The sequence below is a fragment of the Balaenoptera musculus genome, chromosome 12, assembly GCF_009873245.2.
Source record: "Balaenoptera musculus isolate JJ_BM4_2016_0621 chromosome 12, mBalMus1.pri.v3, whole genome shotgun sequence".
In the NCBI taxonomy this organism is placed as follows: domain Eukaryota; kingdom Metazoa; phylum Chordata; class Mammalia; order Artiodactyla; family Balaenopteridae; genus Balaenoptera; species Balaenoptera musculus.
This window is the reverse complement of record NC_045796.1, coordinates 53,695,916-53,722,474: the sequence shown is the minus strand read 5'-3', so window position 1 is coordinate 53,722,474 and position 26,559 is coordinate 53,695,916. Positions and strand designations below refer to the sequence as shown.

The 26,559-nt window shown below is 40.7% G+C and overlaps 1 protein-coding gene across 1 annotated transcript in view; it reads left to right on the top strand.

Annotated features, from left to right (window-relative positions):
• The first annotated feature begins 3,562 nt into the window (after positions 1-3,562).
• The window catches only part of CRYBG1 (crystallin beta-gamma domain containing 1), a 207,587-nt gene continuing 184,590 nt past the window's right edge, over positions 3,563-26,559 (top strand). The window contains exon 1 of the mRNA XM_036871435.1: positions 3,563-3,803. Coding sequence (XP_036727330.1) covers positions 3,631-3,803 — 173 coding nt within the window. The 5' untranslated portion in view covers positions 3,563-3,630. The remainder of the gene's footprint in view (positions 3,804-26,559) is intronic.

The window sequence follows — 26,559 nt, the reverse complement described above, 5'->3', positions numbered from 1 at the left end:
CTTGTGTGCTTTTGGCTGCCTAGATTCTTTTGAGTATCGGTCTTATGTTTGGCAAATTTTTAGCCACATGAATTCCATCTCTCTGAAGTAGAACCCAGAAAACTCAAATTTCCCTTGCAGCTAAGAAGCCATTAAAGGATCTGAGCTCCCTCAATCAGATGAACCTGAACGGAACTTTTTTTTTTACAAGTGAGCATTAGTGTGTAAGGGGGCAAGGTGTGGGGCTGATCTTCGGTCAAGAGTGATCAGAACAAGTCTTTGATTCTTGGGATGGCAGTAGCAGAGCTGCCTGTGTGTAGCCCCTACTGCGGAGAGGTGATAAGTGTGGTGTTTGCTAGACCAGCTCTCAGGAGTGGCTGGGCATGTTTGGGCTTCAGAGTCTGGCTCTCCAGCTTTGTGGGATAGTCTGTGAGCCATCTCACATGCCATGATAAGTTAATTTATTGCTTAAACAAGCCTAAGTTTGTCTGTTTTTGCAATGACTGGAAAACAGTGAAACACTTTGGTTAGAACATATCAAGTTTTATGGTACAAGTTGTATTTTATCAAGTTGTATTTAAGTGTTTATTTCCCTCACTAGATTAATCACAAGTACTGTATCTTAGGCCTCCTATACGTAGTTCTAATTTCTTATATCATTCAAATAAAAAATCTATATTGGGTGCCAACTCTGCGCCATGCACCGTGCTAGTCATTGGGGATATAATAGTAAAAAAGACCCATGTGACCTTTGCTCTTACAAAGTACACAGTCTACAAGATCTGTGCCTGAAACATTCTAGGTATCCAGTTATTTTAAATACCAATTCATTTGGTTAATTATTTCAATGAATGGATATTTACATTTTGAAAATGTAAAAATAAATGAGAAATGTTCTTACGTTTCTCTCAGGCTAATAGGAGACACATACGTAAACAAATAATGTCCGTGCAATATGGACAGTGTGATAACTGAAATATGTTCCAGATTCCCTGATGGTAGAAGGGAATAGCATGAAGAATCTGCTTGGAGGAGTCAGGAATGAAAGAATGAATTACTGAACTTGTAATATTTGAGCAACTGTGCTTGAGAAGATGTCCTCTTTTTTCCCTTTATCCCTTTTACTTCTCTTTTCCCTCTTTCCCGCTTCCCTTTTTCTTGTTGATCCCTTTGCCCTTTAAGATTCAACTCAAGGGGCTTCCCTAGTGGCACAGTGGTTAAGAATCCTCCTGCCAATGAAGGGGACACAGGTTCGAGCCCTGGTCAGGGAAGATCCGACACACCGCGGAGCAACTAAGCCTGTGAACCACAACTACTGAGTCTGCGCTCTAGAGCCCACGAGCCACAACTACTGAATCCCGTGCGCCTATGCTCCGCAACAAGGGAAGCCACGGCAATGAGAAGCCCACACACCGCAACGAAGAGTAGCCCCCGCTCGCCACAACTAGAGAAAGCCCGTGTGCAGCAACAAAGAGCCAACACAGCCATAAATAAATAAATAAATAAATAAATAAATAAATAAATAAATAAATAAATAAATAAATAAATAAATAAGATTCAACTCAAGGGCTACTTTTATAATAAACCTTTACTGACCACTCCTCTTCCTCCCTCCCAAACTCCCAGGCTGGGTTAGTAATGTTTCCAAACTCCCGTAAGGCCTGATACGTACCTCTACTAATTCTCTTACCCTTTGACGTATATCATCTATGTGTCTGTCAGTCACCAACCGCCCTTCCCCCCCAGGTCAAGGCCTGGCACATAATTAGTACTCAGTAAACTCAATAAATGTTTCTTGAGGAAATATAAATGAAAACTACAGTGAGATAACATTACACCTCCATCAAAATAGCTAAAACTTAAAAAAGTGATATCAAGTGTTGATGAAAATATAGAAAAACTGGAAGTTTTAAACATTGCTGAAAGGAGAATAAATTGATACAACCATTTTGGAAAATTTTTTGGCAAAATCGATTGAAGCTGAACATATGCCCACCGTGTTACCCAGAGGCTGAGCTCCTGGGTACATATCCAAAAGAAATGGATGCTTATAGTGAAACAGGTTCACACCAGCTTTATTCATAATAGCCCCAATCTGGAAACACCTAAATGTCCATCCACAGTAGAATAGACAAGTGAATTGTGGTATATTTATATCATGGGAGAGTACACAATAATTTTTTTAAATGAAAAACTGCTATGTGAAGCAATATGGATGATTCTCATAGACTAATATTGAGCAAAAGAAACCAAAGAGGTACATCTTGTGATTCCACTTCAGTGAAGTTCCAGAAGAGTCAAAATTAATCTCTGGTGATATAAATTGAAATAATGGTAAACTTTTACAGAAGGGAGGGGTAAGGCAGTGGAAGGGGACAGGAGAGGGACTAAGGCAGTTTGGGAAATGTTCTATATTTTTATAATGGTATATTTAAAATCCACATACAGAAGGATTTTCCAAGGCAATGTCAACTGTCCTTTTTAAAAACATTTTATACCCACAACCACATAAATATGTAAAAATTTGAGTTATATACTTAATGGTTTGTGCTTTTTTTTTACTATATGTAGGATTACATCGATAGAAATGTAAATATAAAAATAATTAAATAAAAATGAATGTTCCTTGAATGAATGAATGAATGAATGAATGAATAAGTTGGGTCTTCAAAGAGAAAAGAAAGAAGAAAGTATTACAGTGTAAGAGGGACTTGTACTGCATTGAATTTTAAAGCAGTACTTGGTTCTTGAGCACTTTATACTCCAATAATGCCCAAAGTGAATTGCTCATGGACTTCTTTTGCTTAAATATTAGTCCCCTTTGCTACTTAAGCAGGATTGTGAGGTTAAAACAGGAAATCATTAACAGTAAAGCAGATGTCGGAGAGGCCTGTGGGACTGGCATTAATTCACAATGAGGGATCTATTAAGCCCTTGGGAACTGGGGAATATGCCTCATTCCCTTCAGTTTTTTATCCTCTCGTGCTTTATGAGGTGCAAGTACAAATTAATTTTTCAGACTCTTGAAGGGAGAGGAGAGGAGTTGGCACCCGTGATTACAAACAGGAACAGAAGCCACTCCTCACACGACATTGCCCAAGACACCTAAAGGCCAGAGTAGATTAGTTCTAATCGCCGAGCAACCCGGCCACGGGATGCGCCTCCCCCCATCCTTCTTCAGGCGGGGCTCGTGGCTAAGCATTCTTCGTGCCAGCCTTGCGCAGGCCAAGAGCGACCAGCAACTCCTCAGACGACCGATGGCACATGCGCCAGAGGTGGTGTCAATACCCGACCCGACTCTGGCTCCCACCACAGAGCAGAGGATGCAGCGTCAGGAGACGCGGTTCCCAGGCCGTCCAGTAGGTGTCGCTGTCCCGCGGCCGCCGCGCTTCTCGAGGCCCGGGCCCGGGGGCGTGTCCTCCCTACCTTAGGGCAGCCGGCGCGCGCACCTCACCTGGGCTCCCGCCCCGTGCCTTCCGCGCCGCGGTGGGGTGGGGGGGCGCACTGTGCTGCGGACCCGCGACCAGGGGGCGGGGTCGGACGGCGCGCTGGGAAAGGCGGGGCAGCTGGCGTCCAGGTGCGTTCTTCCACAAGGGCCGGGCGGCGGAGACGGCAGCATCCAAGCAGCCGGAGGAGGAGGCAGACGAGAAGATGCCACTGTCGCTGCCACCTCAGGGCGACCACGGGGAGTCCAGTCCGTCCAGGACCCCCAAGAAGCACACCTCTTTCCATATCTGGCGCTCCAAGAAGAAACAGCAGCCTCCGCGGTCTGACTGCGGGGTGTTCATTCCGCACCCGCCCCCAGCGCCCCTCGGCGAGGCCAGGTAAGCCCCTCGCCGAGCTCCGCCTCCCCCCAACAGTCTCACCTCCTCCTGCCCCCTTTCTACTCCTGCTGCGCTGACCCTGGAGTCCTCTCCACCGTCAGCCCGCTCGACCCCTCTCGGAGAAGCGGAAAGGCCCAGGGTCGTTTCCCCCGGCAGGAGCGTAACGGGCTCCAGGGGGGGAAATGTGGTGGCCGCTGCGAGTGACCGGGTTCCTCGCGGCTTCTGGCTCAGACCAACCTCAGCGAGAGGAACTTGTGCCCACCCATGTGGCCTTTATTTTGACTGGCAAAGACTACACCAGAGTCTGTACTATCAACTTGCTAACGAGAGCATGTGGGTTGTGAAGGGTTATTACCGTAACGAACGATGATCGGAACTCCACCTGGGGATTCTGTTAAGACTTGATAGTGGTGCCTTAATTGTGGAGATTCCCACTCTTGCAGTTGTTATATCTCCATTGTCCTCACAGGATCCGAATGGAGGAAGAAGTGGGAGGAAGGTTACCCCCATTTTATGCGAGGAGAATCTGAGACCAAAGGGTGAAGGGCTTGTCCCCATTGGAATAAGTGGCAGAACCAGGCAGCGCCTAGTTATTCAAAGTGTAACTGCCATTGTGCTTTTAAATTCTTTACCATGATTTTGTGATTTTATCCTTTATGCATAATTATTCAATTATACTATCTGAACTGATGCATTCGTTGAACAGTAATCAACTGGATGTAACAGTATATTTATGGGGTACAGGTGTGTGAAATATTTTTAATGAAGGACAGTTGGCAATATCCAGTATATCCTTCTGTATGTGTTTTTAAAACACACCTTTATGAACATTGAGAATAATGTTGTGCAAGATTTGCATTGTAGAAATATTTTTCCTTTGTTTCTAAAGTAAGTCTTAATTTGCAACATATTTTCATTCATTTAGCAAATATTTTATTAACTAAGTGCTGGGATATCAAAAACAATGGGAGTGGTCTCTGTCATCAAAGACTTTTTTTTTAGTGTCTTGAGGAGCCCAGAAAGTAAACAGTGGGATAAGTGCTATGATAGATGTTAGCATAGAGGAGGGGATCTAGGGAGGCTTCCTGGAGGAGGATGACTGAAGCGCTTTAGTCAGACAGAAAAGGGGAGGAGCAACAAGTTCCAGGCAAAGGTGCATTATGAGCATCACCAACACTTGGAAGAACATGGAACTTTCTGAGAAGTACTTCCTGAACAGGTGGTTCAGGGCAGTCTGAGTATGTGTGAGGGCATAGGGAGAGGCGTGCTAAGAGAGAAGGTATTTTATTTTTTCTCATATTTATCATTCCCAGTAGTAATTGGTTGTAATAGAACATTTTTTTATCCACATAAAGACTTACTGTGCTTAACTACTAATTGAAATTTCTAACAAAATATGTTACTTAATAATGATGTATCCAACATAAAAGTATTTTTCCTATTACCTCAGTAAATATTTTAAAAACTTCCATAGTGGTGGTTCTTATCTGACTTAGTCGCATCATTTCGTATCTATCAAATGAGATAATACACAGCTGTAAACAATTTATTCAAACGCAAATACTTTTTAGATTAAAACTTAAAATAGGAGTCTTCGTTTCTCTCCTCGAGCTTCATGTATTTTTTTTTTTTTAATATTTATTTATTTATTTGGTTGTACCGGGTCTTAGTTGCGGCAGGTGGGCTCCTTAGTTGTGGCATGCGAACTCTTAGTTGCAGCATGCATGTGGGATCTATTTCCCTGACCAGGAATCGAACCCGGGCCCCCCGCATTGGGAGCTCGGAGTCTTATCCATTGCACCACCAGGGAAGTCCCATAGCTTCATGTATTTTAGTTCAGTCTTGAAGCATTCCATTCTTTCCTTCAGAACTATGATGAACTTTGTACTAACAAATGTCCTGAGAACTAAACTTACTGGTCTGTCTTTGGGATGTTTTTCTAGTTATATCATGTTTATAAATATTTTGTTTACTTCTGAGAGATTGTACCTGTTTCTAGTAAAGAGAGCAGCTAAAGCCCACTTAGGTTTCTGGCCCACCTTTGGCCAATGTGGCTCTCTTGAGCCATCTGCCCTGTACGTTCATTTCTGTCCAGGATTTGGAGGTGGTGGACCTCAGCTGGAATGTGCAGCACTCACTTTGGCCTTTGTTTCTACATAAAGATGGGACAGTCAGGTGGCCACGCTTATCTGCTGGGCATACACGATTAATATTGTGGGCTTTTAGAGCAAATGAAAGTGAATTTATGTCCTGGATGCGTGACCTTGCGCAAGTTACTTCACCTTTCTGAGTCTCAGTTTCTTCATATGGAAAATGGAGAAAAGAGTAATACTAATTTTGTAAGGCTCTCGTGAATATCACATGATAATTCATGTTATTAAATGTAAAACTCTTATCACACTTCTGGACACAAAGTAGAAACTCAGTAAATGTAAAACCATCACCACCACCACCACCACCACCACCACCACCATCATCATTATTATAAATGCAAAGGTCTAATGGGAGAAATGGAAAAAACAGGGTTGGGGAGGGGGAAAATGCTTCTCTTCCTAAAAGAGCTTTTACCACTCCAATGATGGTTCAAAGTTTTTTGATGTCAGATTTCTGTATTCTGCAAATATTTGTGACTTTCAGTGTAATGTTCTAAAACTCAGTGACCATTGCTTGCTTTCTTTACATAAAATAATTTGAACATGGCTGCCCCTCTTCCTAACATTCACCCTTAGAGGTTTTTTTCAGCTTGGTTTTGGTAAACATGTTAATATGTTGTTTTCCATAGGAATAGAGCCGTCGCCCTTCTGGGTCAGCCTCATCTCCTGTCTTGTCCATTCTTCTCTTGCCATCAGAGGGACCACGCTGGTGTGTGGAGAGGGCATGGCGAGCTGTGGCCAGACTTTCCTTAGCAGCCATTAGTGGCACCATCATTTATTAGGTTTTGAACTATACTTCATTTAAAAAAATTTTTTATTTATGTATTTATTTTTGGCTGCGTTGGGTCTTTGTTGCTGTGCGCGGGCTTCCTTTAGTTGCGACGAGCGGGGCTACTCTTCGTTGCAGTGTGCGGGCTTCTCATTGTGGTGGCTTCTCTTGTTGTGGAGCATGGGCTCTAGGCGTGTGGGCTTCCATAGTTGTGGCTTGTGGGCTCAACACAGGCTTGGTAGTTGTGGCTCACGGGCCTAGTTGCTCCGCGGCATGTGGGATCTTCCCGGACCAGGGCTCGAACCCGTGTCCCCTGCATTGGCAGGTGGATTCTTAACCACTGAGCCAGCAGGGAAGCCACTGAATTATACTTCATTTTGTAAACAGTTTATTCAGAGTGTGGATTCTCTATCTGGGTTTAAATCCCTGTTCTACTTACCGTGACACTGAGCTGTGTCATCCTGGGCAAGTTATTATCCTTTTTGTGATTCAGTTTTCTCATCCATAAAAGGGACATAATAAGCATTGTTATAAAAATAAGTAAGTTAATGCATGTCAAGTGCTCAGAAAAGTGACTGGAACATTATGAGTGCTCAATAAATGGGAACTATTTCTCCTTTTTCTTACTAGTATCTTGCCTATACTTTCTTTTTTTTTTATAAATTTATTTTATTTTATTTATTTTTGGCTGTGTTGAGTCTTTGTTGCTGCGCACGGGCTTTCTCTAGTTGCAGTAAGTGGGGGCTACTCTTCGTTGCAGTGTGTGGGCTTCTCATTGCGGTGGCTTCTCTTGTTGCGGAGCACGGGCTCTAGGCGCGCGGGCTTCAGTAGTTGTGGCACGCGGGCCCAGTAGTTGTGGCTCGTGGGCTCTAGAGCGCAGGCTCAGTAGTTGTGGCACACGAGCTTAGTTGCTCAGTGGCATGTGGGATCTTCCCGGACCAGGGCTCGAACCCGTGTCCCCTGCATCGGCAGGCGGATTCTTAACCACTGTGCCACCAGGGAAGCCCTATACTTTCTTTTGAGTAGTAATTTCATGTGTTTATTTTCTGCTAGAAAATAGTACTTCCTTTTTATTCTCCCTAATCGAGACATCCAGTGTTATTTTGATTAGAAATGGGCTCTTCGCTAAGGTCAGTACAGTGAATTAAAAATGATCACCCTCGAACTGAACTGAACTCCAAACCTAGAAGCAAGCGTTAATGCTCTCTGCAGGGAAGCCAAACTCAGGTGATGGGTGGGCTCCATAATCCTCTGAAAATCAGCAGACCTGGTTTCATTTGGAGGAAAAAATGCAGCCAGCGCCAGAGAGCAGAGCATTCTCACTTCAGGGTACATGGGTTCAAGTTTTGGGACTGTCAGCAGTCCCTTAGTTTTTCTGTCCTGGCATGGACCTTTTCCTTCTATAAAGGGAAGACAACTTACTCCCTGTTTATATCACTAGAGTGTTGTGAGGATACACTACTGTTTTATTCCATGAGAAAAAGAACAATAAAATGTTATTTGAAAGCATTCTGGAACTGTAGAGTGTTAGTCTTCGTGACTTAATTGATTCTAGTTTTCAGTCTTTTGTGGCTGGTTTAGTGTTTAGAACTCTAAACAGGTTTAATTATTTTCTAATATAAAGGACATAGCTAGATAAGCCTAGGTTTGTTTTACCTAATATTGCATCTAAACTGGTTAATACATACTGGGTTATTTCCCTTATTTAGCTTATGCCAAAGGCAAGAGTTTGAAATTTTAAGTTTATGTCGTTTCACCACTGATAAAGCAGGAATTTAAATTTTAGCCCTGTCACTTACTAGCGGTGAGCTCCTGGGGAAGTTTCTTTACTGCTCTAACTTCAGTTTCGTGATCTGCGACCTACCTCTTAGCATTGTTTTGGAGACTTCTAAATATATATTTACAATGACTAGCACAGTGCCTGGAAGATAACAGAGGCTCAGTAAATAGCTCTGAGAGCACGCTGCAGTGAAAAAGGCATAGACTGTGGTGTTGGACAGACTCAGTTTCAAATTTGTCTCTGCTATTTGGATAAGTTTTGCTAAGCCTCAGCTTTCTCTGTAAAATGGAGACAATAGCACTTCACTTCTGGGGCTCTCTGAGAGTTAAATACTGTCTATGTAGAACACCTGGCCCAGGGCCCAGCCCGGAGCAGGTGCTGGGCAGATGAAAGGTGGTGGGAGTGGGAGTGATTGTGGCAGTGATGATGTAATTGTCGTTGTCTGCATAGTAATGGTGGTAGCATTCGTAAATCCCTTTGTACTTTGTATGTGGAGTCAAACAACTCCAGAAGTCCAGGAGAAGTTGTAACCAGGTCTGTCAAGACTTGAAGTACCTTTGGGTATCTGGAAGTACCTTTGTAGTTGTAAAAGTGCGGCTCTTTGTGCATTCAATGACTGAAAAGTCTTAATATATCTGATTTAAGAAGCCAAAGATAAACTTTATAGTTGAAGTTAGAGGCATTTCTCCTGAAGTGATTTTTTGGTTTTGTTTTGTTTTTTTAGATTTTTAAAAAATGTGGACGATTTTTTTTTTAAGTCTTTATTGAATTTGTTACAATATTGCTTCTGTTTTTATGTTTTGGTTTTTTGGCCACAAGGCATGTGGGATTTTAGTTCCCCAACCAGGGATCGAACCCACACCCCCTGCATTGGAAGGCAAAGTTTTAACCACTGGACCACCAGGGAAATCCCTCTCCTGAAGTGATTTTGGAGTCTAAGTTTAGTATAGGATAATTCTTTGCCACTTATCTCTGTCATTATATTACTTTATCCGCTCTATTTCTACACTTTTAGTCATAATCTTCTTAGTCCGTAACCAAGTGATGTGAACACTTTTGGAGACCTTTAGTTCTTCTGGGCTTAGGTTTATTTCTTTTTTCTTCTGTAGCTTTCAATTATAAAATTTATAAGGATGAGACAGCGAATCACTGCTTTACTATTCATGCATGATTAGAGCCATGTAGCAAAGATATTCAATATTGAAATTTATTTTCTAACTGCTAATATTCATTCAAAATGCCCATGTTACTATGAACATTAAAAACACTTATCTGTCTTAACTTTTAGTTCACCTAAGGTGTTGGTTGTGTTTAGGAATGTCCATGCAGAAAAAAGTGATTTAGTTATTTTAAACAATTGTGTCTGGTGAGATTATTTGAATCTTGAACTGTATGCTTTTCTGTTTACCTTGAAAAATTTATCAAATGATTGTTTAATCTCCCTTTCATGTTTTAGCTACTGTATAGAAGATCTAGAGAGCCTGTTCATGAAAAGCAATGCAATCTGACCTACAGAATCATTTTTCTAGGATTAATGATACATTATTCTATGGCAGCAAATTCCTTTCTGTATCTTATTGAAATGATTCTCAATCAAAATTTAAAGAGAAGTTTCTTATGTCTTACAAACACTTACTGAGCACTTATTCTGTATCAGGCACTGGGAAAAAGAACAATGAAATTAGAGATGACCTCTGCTCCTAAGATACTTGTAGTCTAGTGGAGGAGGGGCATGTGGATGAATAAAGTAGCATATCATGCATTAAGTGCGGAAATAGAAGATTTAATCAAATGCATTGAGGTCAGAAGAAGGATTACCTTGAAGGAGCAGAAAATTTTTTCTCTCCTGAAGAAGTTTTACTCATACTGAATAATTAATGAGAATTTTTATTATCTCATATAGAGATCATCAAAGGCTCTAAATCTTCTTCAGATTATGATCATCTTAAACTATATCCAATACTGGACATAAAGAAAAATCACGGAAACTTTTATTTTCTCAGTGACATTTAAAACAAAGAGAATCATGTGTTCAGGATTATGCATAAATAATTTTCTATTTAAAATATCTAGAGCCTTAGATTATCTCAGCTATTCTATCACATTTTGGCACCTAGGAATAAAGATTGGGCTTCAATTGTGATATATTGATTTGAAAACCTTCGCTGAAATTATAGGTAAACATGACATTAATACTCTAAAATTACAGGCTGAAAATGAGTGGTTCTTGACATTTTTTAGATAGATTTACAGATCCAAAGAGGATTGTTATTTAGGGTACACAGCTAACTTGGTGTCTACTCAACCTCCGTCAGAATGATTCTGGAGTCTCTTTCAGGAAGAGTCCAGCATTGCCCGTGTTCTAAAAGCAAGATGTTCTTCCTTAAGAGCAACCTATCTTTATTTTCATACCAAATTTCCTGGCATATCCAACAGGTGTCTTTTCATATATTCACTTTTGAAAAATGAATTCTGGACTTTTACCCAAGAGAGGATTGAAATGTGAATTCAATATCTTGTCCCAAAGTGAGTTTTCAAGATAAGGTATGTATAAATATCTGACACTTGTGGGGATTTTGGCAAGAAAGGCCAGTCAATTGTTTATAAGTCTCATTAGCTCACTTATTGCTCCCTTAAAACACAGCTGCACTGGGCCAATGCAAATGCCTCATCAAAATACCTCTGTGGGTTCAGGTTTATGAGACGCCTTCATGCTAGAAAATGAGCCCTTGCTTAGTGCTGTCTTTACAGCACTGTGTCTCCTGGATTGGCCTATTCAATGGGAGTGAAGCAATGACAGAGAAACTTCATAACAAGGGATCATTTTGACAAAGTACCAGGAGACCCCAAGACACACAAGTGAGGCAGAGAATCCTAAGTCCGTTTGTGGTGTCCCAGTTTCTCTCATCTACAAGTTATAGACAAGACGAGGACAGGTTGAACCTGTAGCTAACACAGAAAAATGCAACACAGAATTAACAAGTGCCTTTCGTTTTTTTAACTTCCCCTGTATGGAAGTTAAATGAGTAAAAGTAAGTTACTGTTAAGCTTGGCAAAATATTGGTTTGTAGTTTGATTCTCTAGTTGGATAGTTTTTTATCTTGAAGTTGGGGTCAAGAGGCAAAATAACATGTGCTATGAATAAGACAAGAAAATACAGGAGGCATTTGATTTATAATAACTTAAGACCATGTCTGTGAAAACATTGTTTTCCATCAAGATTTCGTTGAAAGATGCAGTTTATTTAACATACACTGTGTCTGTCAGACACTGTTCTAAGTACTTTACAACTATTAACTCACTACAGTTAATTCATAACATCCCTGAGAGGTAGGTAATATTATCAATATTATTCCTATTTTGAGGAAGAATGAGGCACAGAGGGGCATGGTAATTTGACCGTCAGGGAGTTCATTATGGTTGGGGCTAGGGTTCTCCAGCTGGTGGTCTTGAGTCCTGCAGTTAATCACTGCAAATTGAAAGCACTGTGGTTAATGCTACCTTCTTTGTATTCCCCCAGTGAGTGTATTTAGGCTGTAGATTTCACCTGCAGGAATTATAATATACATAGGAAAACAAGTTAATTTTTGGCACTAAACAATTTCTGTATTAATTAGTGAAGAGAAAAACTATTTAAATATATTAAAATACAATGTGTTAAATTCTTGGAAGAAAAAACAATTTTTTTTAAACTTTTTTGTTTAATTAATTAATTTTTTTTTTTTTTTTTTTTTTTTGCTTTGGCAAAACCTTTATTGCCTGTGCTCAACAGTTCACAAAGTGTTAATTAATTAATTTATATATATATATATATTTTTTTATTTTTGGCTGTGTTGGGTCTTCGTTTCTGTGCGAGGGCTTTCTCCAGTTGCGGTGAGCGGGGGCCACTCTTCATCGCGGTGCGCGGGCCTCTCACGGTCGCGGCCTATCCCGTTGCGGAGCACAGGCTCCAGACGCGCAGGCTCAGTATTTGTGGCTCACAGGCTTAGTCGCTCCGCGGCATGTGGGATCTTCCCAGACCAGGGCTTGAACCCGTGTCCCCTGCATTGGCAGGCAGATTCCCAACCACTGCGCCACCAGGGAAGCCCAGAAAAAACAATTTTAAGGCAGAAATTCTAAAGTGTATGTTATATCCAAAAGTATCCGTGTCTAGATCCTTAGTCTGGGGCTTCTGCCCAAGCTTCGTCAGGAAACAGCATGACCTGGAAGGGGACCTGGTTGGTACACCCTTCTTCTTCCCCCACAGTCTTGGCCCAGGCAGTAGAATGCAAAGTCAGATATAAGTGGCTAGCTAGATGGCCCTCACAATTTACAGTTGCTGCTCAGGCTAAGTGGGGTGTCAGAATTTCTCAAGGAGTAACTCTCACTTAGGTCTCTAGAGGTCCTGCTGCTTGAATCCTTTGGTTTTACTTGCTGATTTATCATTGAGGGTTCCCTGTTAACGAATACAAGTTTCACCTTATGTTGACCTTACACTTCAAGGATTATAAACTACTGCTGGTATTTTATCCCTCGTGAGGCTCGTAATAGCTCTGTGCAGTAAGCCCAGACCCTCATTTTATAGATGAGGAAATTGAAGTTCAAAGAATGCAATGCAAATGGGGAAGTGCAACTAAAACCATGTTTTCTGGTTTCTGCTCAGCTGTTCTTTTGGATTCTCTTGGGTTATAGACTGTACTGCTCCATTCCTGGCCTCTACACAACTCTGGCAGGAGCCCAACTGACTCATCTAACTTCCTGATGACTCTTCTCTGGGAAATCTTTGCCTAGATTCATAAACCAACAACTATGAGACTGTCTGATCCCCAGATTGAGTTATTCGTTATTCAGCTGGAATATGCACTATAGTCTGGTTACTGACATACTGAATACTTTCAGAGTTCCTGCTATAATTAGTACTTCACCTACTACCTAAAAAACAAAAAACAAACAAAAAAACCCAAAACCCAAACAAACAAAACACACACACAAAATATCTTAATTCATGTTTTCAAAAAATGTTTAAAGTTTGTACAACTCATATTTTATAACAATAAAATGGTCTTTACAATTATAGAGTAGGGAATTCCTGGTGGCGCAGTGGTTAAGAATCCGCCTGCCAATGCAGGGGACACGGGTTCGAGCCCTGGTCTGGGAAGATCCCACATGCCGCGGAGCAACTAAGCCCATGCGCCGCAACTACTGAGCCTGCGCTCTAGAGCCCGCAAGCCACAACTACTGAGCCCATGTGCCACAACTACTGAAGTCCACGCGGCTAGAGCCCGTGCTCTGCAACAAGAGAAGCCACTGCAATGAGAAGCCTGCGCACCGCAACGAAGAGTAGCCCCTGCTCTCCACAACTAGAGGAAGCCCGCACGCAGCAAGGAAGACCCAATGCAGCCATAAATAAATAAATAAATAAAATGAAAAAAAATTATAGAGTATACGAATGTGTCCCCCTAAAATTCATAACTGAAGCGCTAAACTCCAATACCTCAGAATGTGATTGTATTTAGAGAGAGGGACTTTAAAGAGATAAAGTTAAATAATGAGGCCATTAGGGTGGGCCCCAATCAAGTCTAACTGGTGTCATAATAAGAAGAGGAGATTAGGATACACAGAGAGACACCAGGGGCATGTATGCACAGAGGAGCAACCATGTGAAGAGGCAGCAAGAGAGCAGCTGTCTGTTAGCCAAGGAGAGAGGCCTCAGGAAAATCAACCCTGCCAACACTTAGGTCTTGGACTTCTAGCCTCCAGAACTGTGAGAAAATAAATTTCTGTTGTTTTATCCAAAAAATAAATAAATAAAATAAAATAAAATTATAGAGTCTATCCATATTGTACCCATTCAAGAATTCCTTTTATGGGGCCTGACATAATAATGGTGCTGAGACAGGGAATATATTTTGTTTATGATCTGTCATTTAAATGTTTTCATAATACTGATGAATTTCATAAATATTCTATGAAAGCACAGCTTGATTGTTTTTGCCTCTGCTATTTGAAAAAGTTGACAGTAGAACCAAACTGTTGACACTGATGTTGACATACAGTTTACACTGTATGTGTCTCCTTTATCATGAGTGCCATGTGCGAACCTAAGAACTGGCCCTTTTCAAGCCTGTGCAGGGGAGGCTGCCCCAGGCCTTGCCAGCCGTTCTTGGCTCTACTAGCAAAGGTTGGCTTGCTTCCCCACTGTTCCCCTCCTGAGAACTAAGTGGTTGCTATTATCTGCAAGAAATATTATTTTGCTGTTATTATATGCAAAACAAAATGTAGTTGTTCCAAGGTGGGGTTACAAAACTATTCTCTTTTACTATTAACTCCCCAAAACAATTTTGTCTGGAATAGACTCAATTATCCATCAGGAATCCTTCATTGGAGGCTAGTTTGGATGGAAAGAAGAACATTTGTATTCCCATATGTGTCAGTAAACATGTTTAAACAAATTAGTCTAAAACTAGAATTTGAATTTTTTTTTCAAGATAAAAGCGAAGTATGACAAGTATGACTGAATATCTGGCATTGGCTCAGAGTTTTGACTTTTACCACTTTGCATATTGTGATTGTCCTAATCTCACCCTGTAAGAAGTTTCAAGTACTTTGACCTAGAAGTCATAGTAGCTAGTGCATTACCGGTGCTTAATTGTATCCTTCCTTGTTATTTCACTTTTATTTAAAGCTCTTTTTTTATGCCCATAAGGGAACAATCAGTCCTAGATCTAGGTGATAACTGTTGATGCATTCAGGCTGTGTTTGCTTCATCATGTAGTTTCCCACAGAGAAGCTCCTCAGGCATTTATGCATCGACCTCCTTGCTCACTACAGGACTCCTGGTTGCTTTCTGTGTGTGTAATCATACTCTGGTTACAATTCCACGAATTTACAAAGCCAGCAGATGTTAAACAAAGGGGAGCACCAATTTTTACCTTCAGGCCACCCAAGAACTGATCAACAAAGAGCAAAGGACAGCCAGATGGGTTTGGGCTGTTTTCTGAGGAAAATGGGTATGGAGGTGGGGAATGGAGGAGGGGAAGTCTCCTCAGCCTAATAATTCCCAACCTCTCCTATAAGTTAACATAAGAAACTTTTCTCAAGAATACATAGGTGGGGACTTACCTGGTGACGCAGTGGTTGGGAGTCCGCCAACCAATGCAGGGGACACGGGTTTGATCCCTGGTCCGGGAGGATCCCACATGCCGCAGAGCAACTGAGCCCATGCGCACGGGTACTGAGCCTGCGCTCTAGAGCCCACGAGCCAAAAAGAAAAAAAAAAAAAATAGATGAAAGGGCACGAATTGTTGATCACCTATTATGTGACAGTTGCCTTTATATTCAGTGTATCTCATCTAATCTTCATAATAGCTCTGCTAAGTAGGTGATTTTACCCCCATTTTTACAATTGAGAACACAGAACCTGAAAGAGGGGAAGTAGCTTGCCCAAGCTGATTTAACTGGTAAATGACAGAACAGTATTTGAACCCAGGTCTTTCAGACTCCAGAGCTCATAATATTTTCACCACACCATGAGAAAACTAAAGCTGATTGGATGAGCAGTTGGTAGAATGTGTGAATGAGTGTGTGTGTGTGTGTGTGTGTGGTAAAGAACAGAAGCATCCAACAGAAATGTATTTATCCATTTACTCTCAGAGCAATCACCCTTTCAAAGACCAGGAAAGATGCATTTCTCCTTTTTAATTATCTGCACACTACCACGTCCTATTTAGAGAAGGAGAATATCCAAGAATGAAGAATTCATGTGTGCTGGGAAGTCCATGAGGCATTCTTGTTTTCCTGGGAACATTTGACTTGAGATAATACTGCCGAGAATCAGTGACTCAGTCCCTGAAGTGTTAGCTAAACTTGTTGCACCTGATTTCCAATCTACTCTCAAAGCCACCAAGTCTTTACCTGTTGCTGAGATGATTCACAGAGTATGCGAAGGAATCTAAGGTGAAAAATGTTGAAGATTTTTCACTCCGCACAAAGATTAATCATAGCCCTAGAAGAGGAAAGAAAATGCTGGTGACCAAAACTCTGAATTTATAGGAAATACTGTTGGCTTGAAAGATGTAGATCTAGAGAGTTTGATGTAAAAGGATTATGAAAACCCTTTAAATAATCTTTGTCTTTATAGGAGCTAGCAAGTTTGTCTTTAGTGCTCATTTCTCTGAAAATTGAATTTTGACTTTTATGTGTTTGAGTTATTCTTAAAATTACATTTAAGAATGTTCATTAATTTCTATGAGTATTATTATATGCACAAAACTAACTTACAATAGGTCATAGAAGAGAGTGAATTTCTTTTTCCATTATACTAGGCTAAAACTTCTGCTCTGGTGCTTAGATTTATTGCAGTTATTTTAAAGCATAAATTACTATAGTCATTAATACTGCCTAATTTCCAGAGTACAACTGGAAATTTGCTAGTTTATCTTGCACCACACTCTCTGCTCAGTTCTGCTTATTATAGACTTTCTCCAATTTTAAAAACAATTATCCAGTGATAATGGTAATTGAAGCATCAGGTTTGCTTCTTTCATGTGACTCAAGCAACTGAGCAGATGTTATCTCTATCAAAAGCGGTCTTACTGTATGGTCTTTGGTGTCTGTGTCTGTCACACTCAGGAAGGTAAGTAAATGTGAGAGTGAAAGTGCACCGATGTGATTCACTTATTTAACATATATGGACACCTGCTGTGTGTGAGGCCCTGGGGTATGGGCTGGCAAACCAGTTCAAGCTCTATTGTTGGGAAACTGAGTCTCATTCTCCTATCTCTGAAGACTGTGCAATACTCACCATTAAAATGAAAAGTTGCCCATTTGCCATTATAATAAGGTAGAAGAATAAATGTTCAAACATGCACAAGACAGAGGCTGAGAGATACAGGAACTTAAGACTCACGGGGGATGAAGGATTTATGATGTTTGAGAGGTCTCAACATTGATACTGCTAAAGGAATTCCAAAGACCACTTGATAATGTTCTATCCATCTATTCTATGGACATATATATGTGTAAAGTACTTAGTGCTGGCATGTATGTGTGTGTATATATACACACACTCAGTGTGTGTCTTTATATGCACACACATATGTACTTATATGTACTCAGTGTGCATGTATGCATGCATGTATGTGTGTATACACACATATGTACTCATATCTGTGCTCAGTGCTAGATTACTTACTTGGTAAATTAAGCATGTGCTTACAATATTAGCAAAGCAGGGAGGGATGAGAAAGAGAAAAAATTCAGAATATGTCTGGAAGTTTTATGTTATTTCAGAATATTAAAATTTTGTTTTAGAGTTTAGAATTGTTTTTATTTTGAAGGACATATTGGTTGAGGGAGGCATAATCTTTTTAGTGGTTCAAGTGATCATTATACAGACTTCTCTATATTCCTTGTTTAAAGAGCTGCCGGTTGGGGTTGGGGAGGTGGAGGAAAATATGATATGAACTATGGAAAGTAAGAGAGAAATGTGCCCAGTTTATTCTCATGTTCTTCACATGAGTTGGATTCCAGACCCCAAAAGTATCATTTTATCTTCCCTGAAAAGTCTTTATTGGTTGATACCACTTTTCAAATGCCCTGTCCAGTTCTATGGAAGTGGTCGGAGTAGTGAACCTTCGAAGGGACTGTTCTTTTATGATTGAGACTCTCGTTTTATTTGTTGATGTAGACTACATTTGCTTTAGCTATTTTGGCAGCTTTAATAACTATTTATGAATAACACTTTCTGTTCTTTTTCTGTGCATATTTTCATATAATTTGGCACTAAAGATGAAATTTCAAAGGCAGCATTAGATGCCTTTTGTGTCCTGTTTTATTTTCACTTAGCGTTATAACATAAGCATATTCTCATGTCATTAAAATATGTAAAATAATTTTCTTACTCATTCCCCTATTGCTGGACACTTAGGTTCTTTCTGATTTTTCATTATTAGTAGTAATGCTACAGTGAACATCTCTGTGTGAAACCTCAGTCTCTGGATATTCTCTGTTTGCCCTTCCAGATCCACTCTCCACCCTCCTCTGTGCTCCTGAGAGCTTATTTATAGACTGTGTGGACGAAGCTCTCCTGCCCTCTGGTTTCTAGCTGGATTCAGCCAATGGGAGGCTTTGGAGGAGAGGGCAGGAGCAGGAGGTGACACTGGAGTGTGGTAGTGGTTTTGTTACTCTGCTGAAAGCTACAGCCTCTTCTACAGCTCGGATCTTGCCAGTTCCAGTACTCACGCCCTCCCCTTGCCTATCTGTCTAGAGGTAGTAATGATTTCCTGTTGTTAGGAGCCCTGGGCTGCTCCACTGCCCTTTATTGATTTTCCTTCACCTTCCCACATCTTGTAAATAGTTCTTTAAACACTTTTCAGTCATCTCTTCTGTGTGTGCCATCTGTTCCCTGCTGGGATCCTGTCTGACATCATATAAATCTGAGTGGTATGTTCTTTTTATTATATTTTAAGTTAGGGTCTTTGCACTGCAGAAAGGTAAAAGACCATTCAGAATAGGGTAGGGAAGTTCAATTAGATCAGGACCAAGCTGGTGCTAGATTGAATTAAATTACTCTCATAGAGATATAAGCAAATTGCTTTTGGAACAGAGAGAATGGGGCAATAAAGTCTTCCATGCCCTGTGTTGAAAATGCCTGTACTTAAAAGATAAGGAGGATATCTTAGCTGCCAAATGTTTCCAGTTCTCATGTTGCATTTGGATATTATTGGCTCGGTTGATTCATTTTCATTCTGGGATTTTGTGGCTCACCCCTTATATTTTTCCTCCTGTTCTTGGCAGTTTGCATATTCATATATACAGCCTTCTATATCCACTTACACTGTGTTGGCCAAAAACTTTGTTCGGGTTTTTCCGTAAGATGTTATGGAACTTTTTGGCCAACCCAATATATTCCTTCTTCAACTACATGTTTCTTATGACCTCTTCCTTATAGAAAGCACACTTAGGATTTTGTGAGCTGAGTAGATGCCATGCGTTTGGAATTCCTCCATATATGAGTGATAACTTTCTTAGTCTTTAAATAAAAAGCAAAGCACCTAGCAAACGGTTAATTTCATTCACTTTTGCTTCATTTCGAAATCTTAGAGTCTATAATTTTCCAGAACAAATGCCAAAGTGTTCATCACACTTACTAGGGGCTGTTATTAGTTCACAAATCTTTTCAGTCGAATGATAACGTCATCCATGGCTAATGGGTCATCACTGACCAGATCCCTGACTGACGTGGAGTATTGAGGCTTATCCAAGGACTCACCTGGTTGCTCAAAAGTCTAGTCCCTTTTAAAAAATAAATTTTATGTATTTTAGGAAATGTCTTTGTTGATTTGATATTCACATTATATTTCATGCTCTTAGAAATGTGAATTGCTATGAATATATTCTACCCCAGGTATAGAGTAAGGATAATTCACTTAAAATTCAATGTATAAAATTCTCACCATTTAGTAATGACCAGTGATGGCAGAAAAGAAAAAAACAAAACCAAAAACCCGGCAGTAGTGGAATGAGAGGACTTTGGTCTTAATCCCGTATTTCTCAGTTCCAAATTAGAAAACTTTGGGCAAATCATCTAAACTCTTTGAGCCTCAGGGTATTCATCAATAAAATGGGAGTGATACCAGCCTGCCTAGCTCCCCACCAGGCTGTTGAGAGGCTCCTTAGAAGCAGTGTGTGAAAAGTGTGGTGAGAACTGTGAGGTTTTCCGTAAACCCCATCACCCCTTGACTCATCCCTTGGCTCTCCCCTCTTCTTTTCTGACTTGACTTGTAAATTATTTTCCCTTTTCCTTTGGTCTTTTCAAAACTGAGTGGATACATGGCAGTATTCGCTTTTCCCTATCTTTTCTCCATCCTAATCTCCTCGGTGTCCATTCCTCCCCATCTCGGAATTCTGGTCTGAAGCTGGTACGGGGCACTCCCATCCATGTCCCTGTGCAAAGTGACGAGGTGAAAGTGGGGACTCTGTGGATCCGGGTGCTGCTCTGCATGGCCCCTCCTTCTCGGCTATCTTCCCCTATCCCTTCAGTCTGTGCCACCTAAATGCCTGTGGGAATTGTGGTAGCTGGATGGACACACCCGTATTTCCTCCTCAGCCACTGCCAACCGGTTGCCTTTCTCTTACAGATGCAGCGTATTTCACAGAGGAAGCTCATATGGGATTCTCACATAATTCTAAGTAGTTAGGTCTAGTTGTCTCCATTTAACAGATTAAGCAATGGAGGCATGAAGTTTTTTAATGAAAGTGAGCACTATATCCCAGGACTCCAGAATTGTAGCCAGTGCTCTTTCCACTCTAGCGTCACAGATATCCCAGCAGGGTAGATAGAGAAAAAAATGTTTGTAGCTTTATTGGTTTTTGTGATGTGCTTTCTTTTTCTTCCCTTTTTTAATTTAACGTGGTCAAGTTAATGGAATAAAATGATATTCAAGTAGAAGAGGAAATTGAAAAATATTTATTTGATTAGTGGAGTAAGACATTATCCTTACATTCTACTTAAAGATTGCACTTTTTAAAAAAAAAATATATTTATTTATTTATTTATGTTTGACTGCGTTGGGTCTTCGGAGCTGCGCGTGGGCTTTCTCTAGTTGCAGCGAGCGGGGGCTGCTCTTCCTTGCGGTGCATGGGCTCCTCATAGAAGTGGCTTCTCTTGTTGCGGAGCACGGGCTCTAGGGCACACGGGCTTCAGTAGTTGTGGCACACGGGCTCAGTAGTTGTGGCTTGCAGGCTCTAGAGCACAGGCTCAGTAGTTCTGGCGCATGGGCTTAGTTGCTCCGCGGCATGTGGGATCTTCCCAGACCAGGGCTCAAACCCCTGTCTCCTGTATTGGCAGGCGGATTCTTAATCACTGCACCACCAGGGAAGCCCAGGATTACACCATTATAAATATTAAATTTCTAAGATAACATTTCTAACAAAATTCTATATATAGAAAATAATGGATTTTTGTTAGGCACACAAATGGATGGCTGTTGAATCGTCAAGTTTGACTCTTACCTGTTGTATGCTCTTTTGAAAGACAGTTGTCTCTAGGGCCTTTCAGTGTTTGGAGTTGGATAACCAAAGACACTGTCCTGACTTGTGCAACTTCAGTGGAGCAAAATCTCAGAAGTTATTACTCCACCAGACACCTTTCCCATCAGAGCTACTCATGTTCAAGTCCGAACACACACCTTCAGTTGTGTTTTTTCCCTAAGTGGAAATTTGAGTATCATTGAACACAATGTATTTAGGAAATTCAAATATTTAACAAATAAAAATATCCCTAGGGTAATTTCATTTGGGAACTTGTGATGTGAATTATCAAGAGATTCTGTAGCCCCAAAGCCAAGGCTTGGGCATGGACAGGAACCCAGAGTAGCTGCAGTCAACTTCCCTGAGCATTGAAGCCTGGTGGTGGATCAGAGGGCCGACGGACTAGCCACCTAAAGGAGTCTGATGGTTTATTAGCACAGAGAGGAGAATGTAGCTGTTTCTATCACAATCTTTGTATTTTTGTACCAGTCATGTAGATGAATTTTTTAAAAAAAGGAGATTAATAACAATTTGGGGAAAGAGCCAAAGCAGAAATCTGAAGACTTGGATCTCTACTTATTGGCTATGTTAATTCAGTAAAATCAGTTGTCTTTCCTGGAGCTTAGGTTCCTCATTTATAGTAGGAGGGGGTGAATTTGGTCTTCCATCATAAGTTTTGTTCTTGTCTAAGTCCTCTGACTTATGTATTTGAGTTGATCATTTTCCAGGAAAGTTGGTTAAGGTTTAAGTACAGTAAACAGCAGTGTGTAAGGCATACAGAAACTGAGTTGGTTCTAATGATAAGTAGTTATTTCTACCCTTTTCAATGAGAGTGTACCTTGATGAAAAGTAGAGAGCCATCAGAGTCATGAGGTAGGTTGGTAAGGTTAGAGTTTCTATACCTCTTATGAGTAGGAAGCTTGTACATCTTGCGCAGCTGCAAAAGGGAAAAGAAGGAAACTTTAAGAGTTATGCGTTTAACTTAGACATATAACATGAAGGGTGAATCATATAAATGCTGTTTTGAGGAGTCTCTTAAGATGTATACATCTGTGTCTTTATGTTTGATCGTCATTTCACTAATGCAGCATAGGATCATAAAATTCAACTGAGGAATGTGCAGACAGTCCTATTTGCAGCCTAGAAGCCTTTACTAACGACAAAAATTTGGGGAAAAAATGTAGAAAATTTCTGTGTCTGGCTTCTACGTAGTCATAAAGTATCTTTTGACTTCATAAAATAGCATACTACTTTCTTTACAGGTTTGAGGCATAGTGTCTTCAGCCCTGAACTTGTGGCCAAAATATCTAAATTCTGCTCCTGGTTCAGCCATTTCTGATTGTGTTGCCTTAGGCAAATCATTTCACCTCTTTGGAGCTCAGTTCCCTCAAATATGAAAAATGAACCAGTGGGATGATGAAGGGATTTTAATCAGCCTCTTTCCAGATTTTATATTCTGTTTGTCTACAGATTCCAGCTTGCTACTGGGGAGGTTGAAGGACATAAACAAATACAAGTGTTATCTCCAACATTTACACACCAGCCAATCCCAAATGTTAAAAACCGTATCCAGGGAAAGCTAGTTTAACTGAGGGATGGTTCCTAGGAGATGGTTCTCCCAGAAGCAGATACTATGACAAGGATTCAAGTACAGATAGAATTCAAGAAATACTCGTAGGGAGTGAGAAAGTGAGCAGGGAAGGGAAGCCAGCCAGTAAAGGGGGAAATGATCACTCCTGTTTCCACTGTAGGTAAATGGAGGTTAGTCCCCCCAGGGAATCCTGAATGTCACTGTAAAAAGTCCGAGCTGTGCTATCCCTGGGGCAGGGGAATTGGAGTATTAGAACAGCAGGTTCTGCAAGTCACTGGTTGAGAGCTGCCCCCTCAGGGCATTGTTTCTCTGGCATTTCCTGCCTCAGGCAATGTGGACTGCTGCAGGCCAGAAAGCCCCCTGGTGGTTGGGAGTGCAGGGTCCCAGGCCACAGTGTCCTGAGGGGATTACAGTGCCTGCCATAATCTGGTTACAGCGGTACGCCAGAGCGGTACAGCGAAACTGCTGCCCTGTGGTGCACCAACTGAAGGTAGGCATGCATCCACGTTTAGAAGGACGCACCACTAAGGGACGCTGACGCAGTTCACCAGGAAGTGATGAGCAGCCCTCCCAGCTGCAGAGATTTCCTGTCTGACAATGTTTTCCTAAACACAATGGCATGTAGCAGCCAGGGAGGGGCAGGCTCCTGAGTGCCTGTTAACCGTAGATCTGGGAGGCAGGCCATGGACACTGCAAAAAGACGTGTTGACAATACACGTGCCATGAGTGTAGTCAAAGTTGCAGGGCCTAATTGCTGGCTGACTCTATCTGGGACACTTTAAAGGGAGTAGCGTCCATGAGATCTTTGTGATGCAAAGGGTGAGACACAAGAAATATGTTTTTATTTTGTAGAAACTCTCCTTTTGATAGAGAAAGCACATTCTCTGAGGTGTTATAAAAGCATGTTAGGAGATACAGAATTTTTTCCTATCAGGTTCTATGGAGAATCAAACCAGCTGTCAGCAACATCCTTGACTGATTTTGAAACATCTGGGTTTTAAAATAGAATGTTTGGCACGAGCATTAAATTTTTGTTCCTTCAGCATCACCCAAAGTTTTGTGAAAACTCTATTGCTTTCTAGGTGAAGTTGGCTTTTAAAAATCAATCTTTTTTTCTATGTTTTGCTATTTATACAGTGGAAAAATGTGTTTTCGAAATATAACTATATTTCTGTTAGAAATGTAACTTTGTTTCATATTTCTGTAATAATTAAAATTAATTTAAATATTTAGGCCAGAATTAAAAGCTAAGTGTTTAAAAATGGTTTCTGTACTACTGGTATGGAGAAGCTAGCAGAAGACCTTTGATAATCGGTGTACTTACAATTATTATAAAAAAGGTGTTATTAACAATAATATGCCCCAGTGTATAATTGTCCTTGATTTAGTCACATTGCAAAAGAAAATGATAATGAAGGCATCATGACTATATTGCTATTAGGTAATCTGCTTACTACAAGATTATTGATATCCAGGTAGGACTAATGGGAAATCCTGCAATCGTTTTCTCATGTCTCCATGTCCATGAAAGGCAGATAAGAAATCAAGAGGGCAGATGGACTCTTTAGGTAAGATCTTTGGGGAAAGGATGTTGAAAAGTGAACTTGAGCTAATCATGAAGCAGAATTTTATGGATTTTTAAAAAGTATGTAAGGAGCTCTTCTAGTCTAGTGTTTCTCAAAATGTGTTTCTTAAATATCCAAATCAGAATCACCTGGAGAAAAAAGCAGATTCCTGTCCCAACGTCCAGGAGTTAAAATTTGGTAGGTTTGGAGTAGAGCCTAGGAATCTGCATTTTAACCCACCTGTCAATGTTTGAGAAGCACAGATCTAGCCCAATGGGGATTAGGATATAAAAATCTCAAGAGGGTCTTCCCAAGGTTACCCAGCTGCCTGGTGGCAGAGCTGGGGCCAAAACCATGTCTCTTGAGTTTAAAGTTCGTTTCTTTACTTTATATTTATAATTTTTATAAATATTTGAACCCATATTCCAAACTTATCCTTTGCATAAGTAATGATAAGTAATTATTGACTACAGAACCAAATACAGCAGATGTGTAAAGTCTCAACCCTCTTATATATATAAATATGTAAATGAAATGTATGCAGACTAGAATAATAGGAACAGTTTTGGAAGGCTGGGGTTTACATCCTAAAAAAAAATACAAAACACAACAAATGAAAAGTTCTGGTATGAATGGATTTCTAACAAGGCTCTGATACGAATGTATCATATGATTTGTCACACATATTTTTCCTCTGATCACTTCTTCATTTCCACATCTATTGTTCATATTTGGCAAGTTTGCCACAGATAACTTCCTCCTGCAGTTTTTCATATTCAATCTCCTATGTGTTCCAACCAGCAAATAAACTGCTCAGAGCGAGGTAGTTGATGACTGTCTGGGCTGGTGAGTTTGCGTGATTAGTACTTGGGGCTAGGTAGGGAGGCTGTAATTGTGGTTCTCATTCCTGTATGTGACCAGTCAGCTTTGCTCTAAGAAAAAAAATGCTTCCTTGTTCATAAACTACATTTGTCACAAGGCAAGTCTTCCTGAAGAAGTGCAGTGTTGGCCGTGCAGGTGCCAGGTGAGAGCAAGTGTACAGCTCAGCTCAGCACATCACCTCTGGGAGGAGGGCAACTTGCAGGGCACTTCCTGCTGATGGTGGGTGGTTAGTGTCAACTTTGTTGAGGATGGGAAATTCCATGAGTTTAAACAAGGCTGCGGAGAATCTTCTGTGACCCTCTGACCCTCCAGGAGCCTCTCACAGGCACCTGGGTCCTCTAATTTAGAGGAGACAGAGTCGAGACAAGTTGATTTTGAACCAGGGTTGATTTTGACATCGATTAAAGCAAAAATAGAATTGGGAGACAATTGCTCTACTTTGTCTCCTCTCTTCCCCTTCCTTCTTGTTCTTGTAACTGTATCTTAATCCAGTAAGGATTTCAAGCGTTTACCAGGGGGCATAAAATATAACAAAGTAGCATAATTTACAAATATAGTAAAACAACAAGGAAAAAACAAAGGTGGGACCCAAGTTAATTAAGACTAAATTTGCTGATCATAATGACCTACCCACTAGTATGACTGGGCCTCAAAGTTGGTGCTGAGTTTTCTAACACTCTCAGTAAAACAAGAAATGGTTTGTTACACAGTTCAGTCCTTAATTTAGAAGAGACCCATAAAGAGAATTACAACACTTCTTTTTATTCAGATCAGAATTGTCTCTGGGGCATCCTTATAAAGAGAATTCTATGATCTAAGGAACAATGTTATTGACAATTTCTTAAACTAGACTAAACAACAGATTTCCTGGGGTGAGGGGTGTTTCTTAAAACCCCTAATGTTGACTTGGAATATAATTTAGTTAAGGCAATTCTGCAGGAGGCCAATACAAAGCAATCTAGGAATTGATATGCGAATTAATAAAACGACAATATGAAGTTGTAG